The sequence below is a fragment of the Pristis pectinata genome, chromosome 2 (genome assembly GCF_009764475.1).
Source record: "Pristis pectinata isolate sPriPec2 chromosome 2, sPriPec2.1.pri, whole genome shotgun sequence".
NCBI classification, from domain to species: Eukaryota; Metazoa; Chordata; class Chondrichthyes; order Rhinopristiformes; family Pristidae; genus Pristis; species Pristis pectinata.
Window position 1 is genome coordinate 89,681,432 of NC_067406.1, and position 13,966 is coordinate 89,695,397.

The 13,966-nt window shown below is 41.9% G+C and overlaps 1 protein-coding gene across 1 annotated transcript in view; it reads right to left on the reverse strand.

The window, feature by feature from the left end:
* Positions 1-13,966, reverse strand: part of fras1 (Fraser extracellular matrix complex subunit 1) — a 397,669-nt gene that overhangs the window by 74,687 nt on the left and 309,016 nt on the right. Inside the window, exons 39-43 of the mRNA XM_052040656.1 lie at positions 10,299-10,461; positions 6,969-7,101; positions 4,263-4,453; positions 2,019-2,172; positions 1,216-1,479 (exon numbers count right to left, since the gene is read on the reverse strand). Of these exons, the coding sequence (XP_051896616.1) occupies positions 1,216-1,479; positions 2,019-2,172; positions 4,263-4,453; positions 6,969-7,101; positions 10,299-10,461 (905 nt within the window). The remainder of the gene's footprint in view (positions 1-1,215; positions 1,480-2,018; positions 2,173-4,262; positions 4,454-6,968; positions 7,102-10,298; positions 10,462-13,966) is intronic.

The following is a 13,966-nucleotide window of genomic DNA, read 5'->3' on the forward strand; positions in this document are numbered from 1 at the left end:
AGCTGCAGAATCCATGGCAATAATCCATTCTAATGTAAACTCATTTGGAGAAATTCCATTTGTTGTCCTAATATAAAGTGGTTATAAAGGCCTTCTTATTGTAGTCAGGCAACAAAATACAAAAGCGGGAAGATTACGATTAGACCACAGTTTGAGGACTGTGTACATGCAAGATGTGATTGTACTGAAGAAGGTGCAGAGGAGATTTACAAGGATTTTGCAAAGACAAGAAATGCTTAGCAATGAGGTAAGACCTGGATAAGCTGGGAGTGTTTTCTTTGGAGGCTAAGGGGAGATTTAACTGAGGTGAGGCCTAGACACAGTAAACAAGAAAGTCCTATTAAGAGTTGTCAAAAATTAAAGGGAAGCTGATTCAAAGTAATTGGTACAAGTAGTTAAGGGGAGACAAGGAGAATCTTTTCCACTCATAGAATGGATCTGGGACTGGAACTCACTGAGTGAAAGCATGGTAGAAACAGAAATCCTCACCATGTATAACAAATGCCTGGATGTGTACTTGAAGAACTCTGATCTGCAGACATGGTAGGTGGGATTAGGTTAAATAGCTCTTTTTAAATTGGTACAGACATGATGGGCTGAATAGACTCCTGTGCTGTAAGTTTTCAGGGATTCAATTGTTCTTTTGTTGGCACATTCTGCACTTCCTCCTCTGCTGAAGGGCTTTGAACCATTGCTGTGAAGTGACTGCATTCTTCCAAGTCCCTTGCAGTTCCTTGCCCCAAATGACTAACACAGGCAATGCTAGTAAGGTACTCAGTATCACATTAAAGTTCAATCCCATGCTCATCTTCAGGTTCCAGATGAGATTCAATGGAAACAGCACCTGACTCCTCCCTGACCTATCCACCAATCAGAAGCAGACTCCACAGAAATTAGGTTGATTGGGAACGCTCTATGTTCTAATCTACTAACATATATTTATAGGTGCAAGTGGAGGTACCTTACTTTAGCAGGCAAATTCTTACTTAAAATAAGTTTAGATGGATAATCATTTATTTTAACGTTCCAGTTAATGGGACAGATTTTCATCCAGGTTCTCCAATTCTCAGGCTTAACTTCAGCAAGAAGTTGATCCTAGAAAAATGGAGTTAGCATTATTTGTCTGAAATTTCCCACCAATGTTCCTGCAGACAAGCCGAAAGCCTCAACACAAATTCACCGCCTAAATGTTTTCCACATTACTTGAACTCTTGCCTGCTGAGAACTGTAGGCCACGGTTGATCAATAATCGTGGTGATTCATTCTTCTGCTTTAAAATAAAGAACTCCATTTTCCCATTTTCTGTGTACAGGCCATCCGTAAAGGAGAAGCGGACCTCATCCGACTGGACATTGGTTCCATCGTGGGTGTAAACGATTAACTCATCTAGCACATCCTGGTATGTGAAGGAGGAGCCTTGTGTCAGGATACGACCATTTTCCAGAGGCTCAGAATAAAACTGCCTTTTTCGTAGCTTGCCTGTTTCATTTGATTAAGTAATATGTCAATAAATTATTCAAACAGAACATGTTTCATATATTAAAGACAATTAAGAATACTGCAGTATCACAAATTGTTGAATGGTCAAAGTGTGTGACAAAAGGCACCGTGATGTACCGATGATTGCTCATGCAGTACCTTAATTGTATCCAAGCTTAATGGGATATCAATGCACAGAGGTCACGCAGTATAGAGCTTATTACTTCAGGTGGAACTTGTTCAGCTTTTAGCAGACAACAGCAAATTGCATTTAGGTAGCACCTTGAACACTAAACAATGTTCCAAGTTAATTTATGGATTGGATTATAAAGAACAAACTGCAGGAAAAGAGCAAAAAACAGGGGTGACCAATCATTTAGATAAGGTGATGGGGCTTGAGAATATCTTTAAAGTGTGGAAACTTAGTTTAAATGAGGGAGCGAGTTCCATAGAGTAGGGTCCAGGCGGATGAGGCTTTTCCTTGAAACGTGAAAATCTGGGAGTCTGTCAAATCCCTCACCTTCTCCCCATGGACTTACCATAGTTGGGCTTCTTGGTTACTTTGAACACCAGTTCATTCTCGGGTGTGTCCAGGTCAATCAGACTAAGTGAGGTGTTTCTGATCACGACGCCTGTTCCTTTCTTTACTTGCACAACTTCAACAGTCATATTTGGAGGTTCGTCATTCTTCCGCTGGAGAGAGAAAACCAGGGAGAAATTAATTCATACATGACTTTTTTGAAAATATACATCATTTCTTTATAATCGACAACAATGGCTTATGCACACAATGAGGGAGAGATTAAGGCTGAAGAATAATGAACAATCCATTGAACAGTGTACTGGCAAACCTCAGCTTAGAGCCCAGCAATCCAGCACATTCTTTTTATTTCTTGATTTAGAGAATTACTTTGAAATTAAACAAAGTCTTGTGTGTGTATGAGAGAAAGAGAGAGAGAAAGTGGGGCAGGGCTGTGTGGAGGGGGACACGGTAGCTCCCGAACAAGCATTTGTTGTAGAATTATAGAGAATCGGCAGCACAGAAAGGTCTTTGCTGGCATTTCTGCTCCAGACAAGCCTCTCTCAACTGTTCTTCATTTAATACAACCAAATATCCTTTTATTCCTTTCTCCCTGAAGTACTGATCTTCCTTTCAGTTGCTTGGCTCTACATGTCATTCACCTCATGGTGGTTCCACAGCGTTCTGTGTAAAAAAAGGTTCTCCTGAATTTCCTATTAGATTTATTAGTGGCTTGTTTAAATTTATGACTTCTAGTTTCGACCTGCACTACAAGCAGAATCTCAGTCTTCACATTTATCATCAAACACATTCATGATTTTAATAATCTCTGCATGTTCATCACTCAGCTTTTATCCTTTTAGAGAAAATATGTCTCTCTCTTTCAAACTATCAATCTTTCCTGATAATTACTACCTCTGAATTTTCATATCATCCTTGTAAACCAATCTGCTTTACACCATCGTCAGTCACCCTCCATCCTTTTTGGTAATTATGTGTGCTCTTCCATTTCAGTTATTCCCCTTTGCAGGAAAATGCTCTTAGTGAATAAAAACATGAATATTTTCTGGATCACACAGAAGTTGTATTCTGTGAAGCATGTAGCATATCGGGATGGCTCTTCTGTTAACCAGCATGCTGCCAGTCACTTGATCTCGACCACACTGTGTCTTTGGATTGGCCCAGGTATAGTCTTCTCCCAGAGGCTGGCTCCCAGCTCATCAGTGTGGTCCAGGACAGCGCAGGGCCTCCGAGTGCAGGCAGCTGGTCGTGCTCAGAAAGTTTTTAACATTCAGTGAGGCCTCAGCTACTGGCTATCAAAACTGTTGTTCAAATTGAATGGCTTTGATTGGCATGAGCGTTCAAGATGAACTAAGAAGTACTAAATTAATGAAACAAGATTTCTTTTTTAATTAAATACTACAACATGCACTCACCTAAAAACAAATTAACTAAATGAAATCAGTCCAAGTCTACTTAATATTCCCCCAAAAGCCATTTCTTCTCATTCATTTTGATGGGCTCATTACTCTCCGACAGACACAACAGGCAGGTTTCCAATTCGAATGCTGGAAACTCTAAGGAAGTTTGCGCTGCCCCGCATAAAAATTGTACAAGTACTGAGGCCAGAGGGGATAACTGATGTTTCCAAGGTTAAGATGGATCTTCGGTGAGCGAGTGTGGTGGTGACTGACTACAGCTGCTTGTGGGCAAAGGTCAGGCTCGTGATCAGATGGTGTAGCATGGGTCAAAGATGGGTGATTGGCAGGGAGTGGGTGGGGGGGGATATATGTAGATTAAGGACAACCGACCCAAAACGAGCTCCAAGCTTCAAGACTCCAAGGGCTCAGGACCTGCTGAGACAGACTCCTTTAAGAAACATTGAAGTAAGTCTCATTTATGCTAGGAAGGCCTATCTCTGCACAACTTCCAGGCTTTGGCACAAACAATTCCACACAAGGGGATGTAAATTAAGAGCCTAAACCAAGAACAACCATTCATGCATGATAACAAAAGAAATAGAAGCAAGAGTGTTCCGTGTCACCCTCTCATTCAGTAAGATCGTGGCTGATTCTTACCTCAGTACCACTATTCTGCATAAAACCCAGTTCCCTTGATTTACTTTTAGTTTCAGTTAAGACCGGAGCTTCAATCTTGAGTTTTGGCCACTGCAGTGACGAGCTGAAGCATTTGCTTCAAGAGAAACATAAACTTGTCTCATTTATAATTTGTGTTTGAGATACAAATACTGGAAGTTATTTACCAGAATAATAATGTTGAAATGGTGCACTGGAGACTGAGCCACTCCATCAGTCACATAGAAGTCAAAGCCATCTGAAACTGGCTCACTGCCGTGATGGACACTCTGCACATAGTAAATATTATTGTCGAGAATATCCTGCACTGAGAAGGGAACGTCAGGGCCGACGATGACAACTTGATCACTTCTTCCTTCTATTAAAAGAACCAAATCACAATTAAGCAACTGGTTTAGGTATCACAGACAACTTCAGCATATTAGGTGCTTTTAAATCATTTTTCTCCTCCAGGTAGATGGGTTAATCTTGTATGTCATCCTCCTGCATCTCTAATGCTCATCTTTAAGGGCTATCCAATTGGTCCCATATTAGTTTTAACTGCATGAAACTACACTAGATTCTTACAAGAATTAATTTAATTCATCGACATTTCACCTGCGGTACGGACTGACAATGGGCATTATCCCAGAAACTTAGCCCTATCGCAATGATAAGCATTACTCTTCTTTTTTAATATTAAACATTCCCAATTCCACCTCATTTTATTTCAAATTCAAATAGTAAACAGCAGAAACTGAAAGTATTTCCTGCAAATGGTTTAGCTATTTTCTTGCATCTAAGTGATTACTTTTTGTCATAGAAGTTTATGTTCCTTTTTAGAGTTCCAAGGTATTAGCCAGGAGATTCACGGTGCTTTGGATTTCGGATTAGATGATGACAGAAATCAAGTACTGAAGATCCATTTCACCAAGTGTTCTTTGTGGATTATTTTCAACATTAAATTTTAAATCTGAAAAGCTGAGGAAGATCATGACGACAACATTGTCCAGCCAACCACCAGCTGCCATATGTAACAGGCAACTTACATTCTTGTGAATGGGCTTACCAAAGCCTTTCAACATGGGATCGACACTGAACAAAGGTACACTATTAAGCATGAGTTCCAAAAACCACATCAAAACCTAAGCAATTTCTTATGTCTCTTCCTTCTCTCTGAAACTTCACTTTTGTGTACATATAGTCTGCATTCACACACATATAGATTAGAGAGAAGCTGCTGCAGAGTGCTCAGAAAGACATTTAACCAGCAGAAAACTGAAAAGCTGCACACTAAAAACACTTTGGAGACGTACTATAAACCTAAGCAGATTATATTTTGTATAGACTGATTCACATTAATAATTTGCACAGCAGGAGAGGAGATTAAAGGATAAGGGCAGATCTGGAGCTTCTAAAGTGCCATATATTTCGTGATCCCTGTCACTGTTTTAAGGTAATAGTATAAAGTGAGGAAAATAAATTTATCTTAGAAGGGGGCCTGAAACCAACATTCAATTTTTAAAACTTCTGTACAACAAACAACTAGCATCTTGCTATGGAATTACCAACTTAATTTACATTTTTTTGGTCATGTTTCTCCCATACACCTCTGATCCTCAGCACAACATCAAGCCAGTTAGTCTGAGAAACCTGTGACAAAAGACTTTCCCTCCACCCATGGCATTTACTCAACTGTCTTACTGCTCTGGAACAGGCTGTATTTCTTTTCTATATCCCTTGTTCTAAAGTCACCTCCTCTGACGATCAAAATTGGCAGACCTGTGCACAACTCACCACAACTGCTTTCTTTACAGGTCCCAGACTTGTCCCTATTATCATGCATTATCACCATTTCTTTCATTTTTAAAAATCTCCTTCTACCCTGTTACAAATTTTAATGGATGCTATGGTCCCCTCTCCTTGTGTCTTAATGCGGTGCTCACAGGATGAAAAGTAAGAAAGTGACTTACTTGGCAAGCATCCCAGACCAATATTGTGCTGGGAAGACCATAGAGCCATACAGCATGGAAACAGGCCCTTTGGCCTAGCTGGTCCATGCTGACCAAGATTCCCATCCAAGTTAGTCCCATTTGCCTGGGTTTGTCGTATATTCCTCTAAACCTTTCCTATCCATGTACCTGTACAAGTATCTTTTTAATGTCATTAATGTACCTGCCTCAACCACTTCCTCTGGCAGCTCATTTCTTGCACTGACCACTCTCTGGGTGAAAAAGTTGCCCCTCAGGTTTCTATTAATTCTCTTCCCTCTCACCTTTAAACCTATGTCCTCTTGTTCTCGATTCCCCAATCCTGGGAAAAAGACTGTGTGCGTTCACCCTATCTATGCCCCTCAAAGTTTTTTTTTCACACCTCTATAAGATCACCCCTTGTTCTCCTATGTTCCAATGAAAAAAGTCCCAAACTTGCTCAACCTCTCTCCATAACTCAGTCCCTCAAGTCCCAAATTGAATCAAGATGACCTGAAGATGATAACTCTCAAGATAATTCCCAATGTCCCTTCTACTGCTCCCTAACCTTAACCCAAAAGGAGCTTTACATAGAGAGTAGCCTCAGTGCCATTTACCTTTGAAGCAGAATTGGCATGGGTCACAAGAAATGCATGATTACATTTCCTGAGTGAACTGAAATGATTTCCAAAGAGTCATCATTGCACTTCACACCAAAAAAGCAGTTTGTTAGTTGCCAACAATGAAAAGAGCAGCATTGTGCAAATTAATTTGTCAGCAATTATTCCTCTAAAATTTTTGGATTCTGATAAAAGATTATTGACCTGAACATTATCTCCTTTGCTCTCTCCATAAATGCTAACTGTTTAGTTTTCTTTAATTCTCTCATTTAAATATGTGATAAGAAAGCATGGGTGCAAATACCTCTTCTCAGATTTTCAATGTATCCAAACTCAGGTGCTGTTGTTATCTTTATTAACAGGTCCTTCTTAGGGGTGTCCGAATCTGTTGCCAGAATACTGTGCGACGACAGCAATATCCTTCCGCCCTCTTCCACCTACAGCCAATATGAAAATACAATTGTTTAAATGGACAGCAAGATTAACACCACTTCATACTATCTTTTAGATGGGCTGAAAGGTGCCAGCTTTCCAGCCTGAGCAAGATTAACACCACTTCATACTATCTTTTAGATGGGCTGAAAGGCGCTAGCTTTCCAGCCTGCACACCTGACCACAGGAGGTTGCTCAATGTGGAGCTGTCAGGGGGCGCTTAACCTTGACCCTGAAGGGCTTGCCATCAGACACTGCACTTCCCACTTCATACAGCAGCTTCCACAGTAGACAGCAAAAAACTGCTGCAGGAACTCAGTGGGTCAGGCAGCACGAGTAGGAAAGGGATCGTCAGCATTTCAGGTCGAGTCTCTGTATCTGGACTGAGTGTTTGGGGGATGGGGGGGGGTGCAGGTGGTGAGATAGCTGGTATAAAGAGGTAAAGGGGAAGGGTGGGGCAGGAGCTCAGGAGCTACCAAGCGATAGGTGGATCCAGGTGGGGGAGGGAGGGTGGAGATACAGACAGAGGCTGGGAGATGATGTGGAGACAACAAAGGGCTGCAGTTTTTGGAATCTGATAAATAAGGAAGGTGATGAGTGGATGAAAAATGCAACAATGCTGGAGGAGCTCAGCAGGCCAGGCAGCATCTGTGGAGAAAAGCAGGTGGTCAACATTTCGGGTCAGGACCCTTCTTCAGGACTGAAGATAGGAAAAGGGGAAGCCCAATACTTAGGAGGGGAAAGCAGAGCAGTGATAGGTGGACAAAAGAGGGGAGGCGGGGTGAGCAGAGGGTGGCCAAACGCAGACTAGGTGACCGTTTTGCAGAACACCTGCGCTCAGTCCATAACCGCAACCTGCATCTCCCCGTTGCCAGTCACTTCAACCCCCCCTCCCACACTATCACTGATATGTCAGTCCTCGGCCTCCTCCACTGCCAGGAGAATTCCAAGCGCAAACTGGAGGAACAGCACCTCATTTTCTGTCTTGGAATCTTGCAGCCTAATGGCATGAATACTGAATTCTCCCACTTTAGGTAATCCCCACTGTCCTTTCCCAGAACCCCCCCCCATGCTACTTATGTTCTTTTCTTTTCTAGCCCTTTTCTTTCCCCTCTCTTTCCTTACCTTTTACCAATTCCCCGGTGGATCGGCTCTCCCCTCCTCTCCTGTACCTGTCTATCACTTTCTCTGACCTGCATCTACCAATCACCACCTTGTACCCACCCCGCCTCCCCTCTTTTGTCCACCTATCACTGCTCTGCTTTTCCCTCCTATATATCAGGCTTCCTCTTTTCCTATCTTCAGTCCTGAAGAAGGGTCCTGACCTGAAATGTTGACCACCTGCTTTTCTCCACGGATGCTGCCTGGCCTGCTGAGTTCCTCCAGCATCATTGTGCTTTTCATCTAGATTCCAGCATCTGCGGTCCTTTGTTCCTCTAAGTGATGAGTGGAACCAGGTAAGGGAGGGATGGCGGGCAGGTGGAACCAGTTGGGGGAGACAATGGAGGACCCAGTGGGTTGAGTGTGAGCGTGATAGGCAGATGGGACCAGGTGGGGGAGGGGAACAAAACAGGGTAACAGTGGAAGGGGACAACGGGGAATTTGGAAAGAGAGGGGTGAGAGATTCTGGGTGGATCAGAAAGAGAGAGAAAGGAACGGTGGGGGTTGCAGATTACTTGAAACTGAAGAATTCAATGTTCATGCTCTTGGGTTGTAGATTGCCAGGCAGAACATGAGGTGCTGTTCTGCTAGTTTACGTTTGGCTTTGCACTGGCTATGGAGAAGGCAGAGGACAGACAGATCAGTGTGGGAAGGGGGAGGGGAATTGAAATGGCTAACAACTGGGAGCTCAAGATGGCCATTGCGGAGAGAGAGCAGATGCTCAGCAAAGCAGTCATCTAGTCTGTGCTTGGTCGATGTAGAGGAAGACGCATCTTGAGCTCCCAGCTGCTCGCCATTTCAACTCCCCTCCCAATCATCATCCCATCTTATCAGCTGCAGCTTTCATACTGATAGCTGAACCCTAATTCAGGCATTGCACATTTAATAAAGTTCTTAACAGAGATTCATTCAATAAATTATTTTAAAAACATTGAAGTGCGATCACCCCCAACAGAATTATTATTTTCCATATTATGTCCGTTGCATATTCCATAGGGTGAAATGTTCCTTTACAATATGACAAATGCACAAAAACAACTTACATAAAATGTGCATAAGTTCCTCTTAGGTTTTGACAAACTTCAGAACTCGCCTTAAACAAAAGTTGTACCTCCATTGATTTATGAGGACATAATGTCCTGATTAAATTGACCAGCAAGGACACCCAATTATCACGAATTCAAAGAGCTGGATCAAGCCTGTCACAGTGGCCCCCTGTTCTGTCTCTGCAGCTGCACTAAACCATTTGCAGCCCTGTGAGCCTAAATGAGCGCAAGGCCTTGCCAAATGGAGCAATCCTCACAGGATGACCAGGTCTCAGTCAGGGAAACACAAGGCCCAACCCCCCAAAATATCCTGATAGCCTTTTGACAGCTCATGCTGTTAATGGCCTTTATAACTGTTTCTAAATGTCTCTGATAATCACAGACATTCAAAGATGATTGAAACAGACTTCATTTAAAATATAAAACAATGAAAATAGTGCAATTATTAAAATAGTTAATTTAATAAAAAATATTAATACTAATTGCAATTTAAAAAAAAATCACGGGCTATCATTTCCACAGGTTAGGAACATAATGGAATGCTTTCCACCTGCTTGGATGAACGCAGCTCCAGCTCCTCTCGAGCACACAGTGGCTTTAGTGTGTACCATCCACAAAATGCACTGCAATTACTCACCTGCCAAACTTCTGTCACCAAGGAGAACAGGAGCAGCAGGTACCTGGGAACACCACTACCCACAAGTTCCCCTCCAAGACACACAACATACTGATTGAGAAAGACATCACTGGTCTTTCATCATCAATGGACCGAAACTTGAACTCATTCCCCAACAGCACTGTAAGAGTATGTTAACCAGAATAATGGCAGTAGTTCAACTAGACAACCCACCACAACCATTTCAAGGGCAATTAGGAATAAGCAAAAAGTGCTGGCCTTATTAGTGGTGCCTGGATCCCAAAAAGTGGGATAAATAAATGGCTTGTTGAGAATCACTTCACCAACATTCTCCATGTTAGCTTGAGCACATACTCACAGTAACTTCATCTCTGACGTTAACAAGTGGCGAGTAGTTCTTGCTACCAGTAATGGTGATGGTAAACATTTGGTTGTCGAGACGGTAATTATCAACATCATAGACGGTAAAGTGGAAAATATCAGTGACAGGTTGATTGTTGGTATCAAAGTCAGTGGTGTATCTGTTTAGATAAGTTATGCAGATAGTAAATTTGGGCAAACATTCCTGTTTAACCTTGGATTAAACAATAACGCTTTATTATCAAGTATTATTAATGGCATTCCACAGACATTGCATGGTATAGTACGTACTCAGTCTAATCATAATTAAGGTAATTATGAAACAGTAATTCATGCTTAAAACCAATGATTGATAGTCAATAATGCCTTGGCTTAACACCATTTTACTGGCAAGAAACAGATCTAAGGTGCTCATTTGTAATTCAACCAGAAGTTTGTAACACAGAAAAATCTTAAACACAATGAGTTGGGTATGCCACTTTTTGTTTTTAGGAGCAACTTAAAAAGCTAACCCAAATATAGTGTCATAGGGATTTAAATTTAATAGTGCCTGGAAATGGTCCCAGGTTCCTGATCTGGGAATGAACTGCACCAATTGCTGCTGTTGTGGCAACTTTAAGCTTTCAGCTAACGAATGCAATTGCAGCTAATGGTAACCACACAGCTAAGTGCTGCATGCCATGCCAAAGGTAGAGGCAGCACAACACTGAGTACTGGCACCACTTAAAGCTGGCCTCGTCTTCTTAAAGCCAAGCTGCATCTCTTAAAGGGCAGGTGTAGTACGGCTGGAAAATGTGTGGGAAAGCATTTTGAAACTTAATTCTGAATAAGGACCTACTAATGCCACTACAAGAGGAGTGCCGGCTCCAAGTTGGATGTATTGGTGGGAGAGGTAGAGGAGGATGAAAGACATGCTCCACGGTGCAGGACAAACTCTCAGAATTCAGTGGGACCAGGTAACAGTCAATGGCAGGGGTCAGCCCAAAGGCTACAGTTTTGCAGTAAGTTCAGTGACCTCACAGCAAAGATATATCCTTCATGCTTTCAGCTAACTGATGCAACTAAGTCAGAAAATACATCCTTCACTGAAAAGTCCCACCAGGTATGTCTGCTCAGTGGACCAGAGGTGGTATGGGTCATACAGTATATTGTACTGAAAGTGGCAGAAGCTATGTTTACAGTACAATGACAGCAGTAAGAAATTTACATGACCTTACTAGAAGGAACTTTCACCCATGTGGTAGGTAAGCCCCACCTGCTGGACTTATTGATTTCTCCAGCAAAGATGAATGCAATGAATTTTAATTCCAAACACTGTGCTTATGTACTCTTAAAAATCATGAAAAAGCATGCCGAGATGTCATTACTTTATTTCTACATAATAACAAATATCCCACTACAATCCTCATTCTAATTCAGAGGTAATGCTGTTCTACTAAGGGTGAGAGTAATATGCTGAATTATGCACATCAAGCAATTCTACCATACTGGGAGCAGCATGAAACTTTACCTGATTACTTAGGGAACAAAATATTAATGCTGTAAATAAGCCTCTCTGGATTCTGAACTGGAGAAAAAGGAAGTTCTTCTGGAGATCCTGAGGTTAATTTGGTATTTTCTGCTGCTGTACAAGTTTTTCCTTGAACAGCAGAAAATATATTTTTTTCTAAATATGTCCGCACACTAGCAAGTCTCTCACGGCATTGTTCAAACATGGATCTTAACGTATCAAAAATATTTTACAGTTAAAAATATGGATGCTTAACATATCCATCGGAAATTCATTATTTTAGTAGAAAGATAAACATTTATTTTAAGTAGATTAATGCATCTTTAAGAGATTCATATGCCAGCACCAAGCAAGCAGTTTCAGGAACAACGTGCAATTCTGCTGTCAAGGTGGAACACTGTTTAACCTCTCCAATCCCTACAGGGCCACCACATCCAACTGCTGTAGAAAACCGTAGGTGGACAGTTGCTTGCAAAATTTGGCTTTCCTCCTTGGAGAAAACCTATTCTTGAAACAAGGGGTATATACAGTAACTGGCCTCTTTAATGTAAGGACGTTGTTTTGGGCAGAGAAATGGCAGATGGAGTTTAATCCGAGCAAGCGTGATGTGTTACACCTTGGGAAGTCAAATGTAAGGGGAAAGTATACAGTAAATGGCAGACCCTTAACAGCACTGATGTACAGAGACATCTTGGAGTCCAAGTCCATACCTCCCTGAATGTGGCAATGCAAGTAGATAGGGTGGCAAAGAAGGCGTATGGCATCTCTGGTTAGACTGCACTTGGAGCATTGTGTGCAATTTGGGTCACCCCATTAGAGGAAGGATGTGGAGGCTTTGGAAAGGGTGCAGAAGAGGTTTATCAGGATGTTGCTGGATTAGAGGGTAAGAGCCATAAGGAGAGACTGGACAAAACTTGGGTTGTTTTCTCTGGAGCATCAGAGGCTGAGGGGAGACCTGATAGAAGTTTATAAGATCCAGAGAGGCAGTGATAGAGTAGACAGAATCTTTTTCCCAGGGTTGAAATGTCAAGTACTACAGGACATGCATTTAACGTGGGGGTGGTGGGATGGGGGGTAGTTTAAAGGAGATGTGTGGGACAAGTCTTTTTGCACAAAGGGTGGTAGGTGCCTGGAATGGGCTGCTGGGGGGAGAGGTGGCAGCAGGTACGACAGTGGCACTTAAAAGGCTGTTAGACACATGAAAATGCGGAGAATGGAGGGAGATGGATCATCCACAGGCAGAAGAGTTTAATTCGGCATCATGTTCGGCACAGTCATTGTGGGCCGAAGGGCCTGTTCCTGCGCTGTACTGTTCTATGTTCTATTAGGTTGCCCATTCACTCATGGCACTTGTTTTATGATTTTGGTACATTTCAATCAATGTGAATGTCACATGTGAATATATTTTGCATGGTGAGACATGTAGAGGTGTGATGTTAACGACTGACTTTTATGAACGATGTCAGAGATGTGCTTTTTTTAATGATTATTTTTGGAACAAATTTTGCATCTGTCAATCACAACACACCAATGTACAATGGGAGTAACTTAGACATAGTGCGCATGTTGAAAATGAGAGATTTGGCCTCCTGTCACATATTCTGCCTGATTTCTATCTGAAGCCACAAGTTTTCTTCTTTCATCAAAAGTACAGTTACTTCCAATATGCTATGTTTGGCATTTCATTACTGTGTCTTTGCACAAATCGCACAAGCACAGCTTCTGACCTGGTTCATAGGTTGTGTCTGACAGCAGTAAAATTCCCTGATCCATTAGCTATTCTTTCACAAAGACCGAAGTTAGCACCAACAGCATTAACGGGTTAGCAGCAACAGCATTAACAGGTTAGCACCAACAGCATTACTGGATCATGGCAACAAAGGCTCCAATTAGTGCAGTCCATTCCATGACTTTAAACTTTGAATTATCCTGATAACAAACTCTGGCATCCATTGTGCTTTGTCATTCTAGCATGCAATCATTTATTAAGATTTTCTTACTTTCATTTCAGTTGACACATTAACCCATTTTTAATCAAACTATTTGAACTCAGGGCTACAGCCACATGTCGTAGCCAGGAGATTAAAATTAATGCATTCTCTGTCTCTGAGGCACTCCTAATTTCTAGCATGGAGGCCAAAGGATCCAGTGGATTT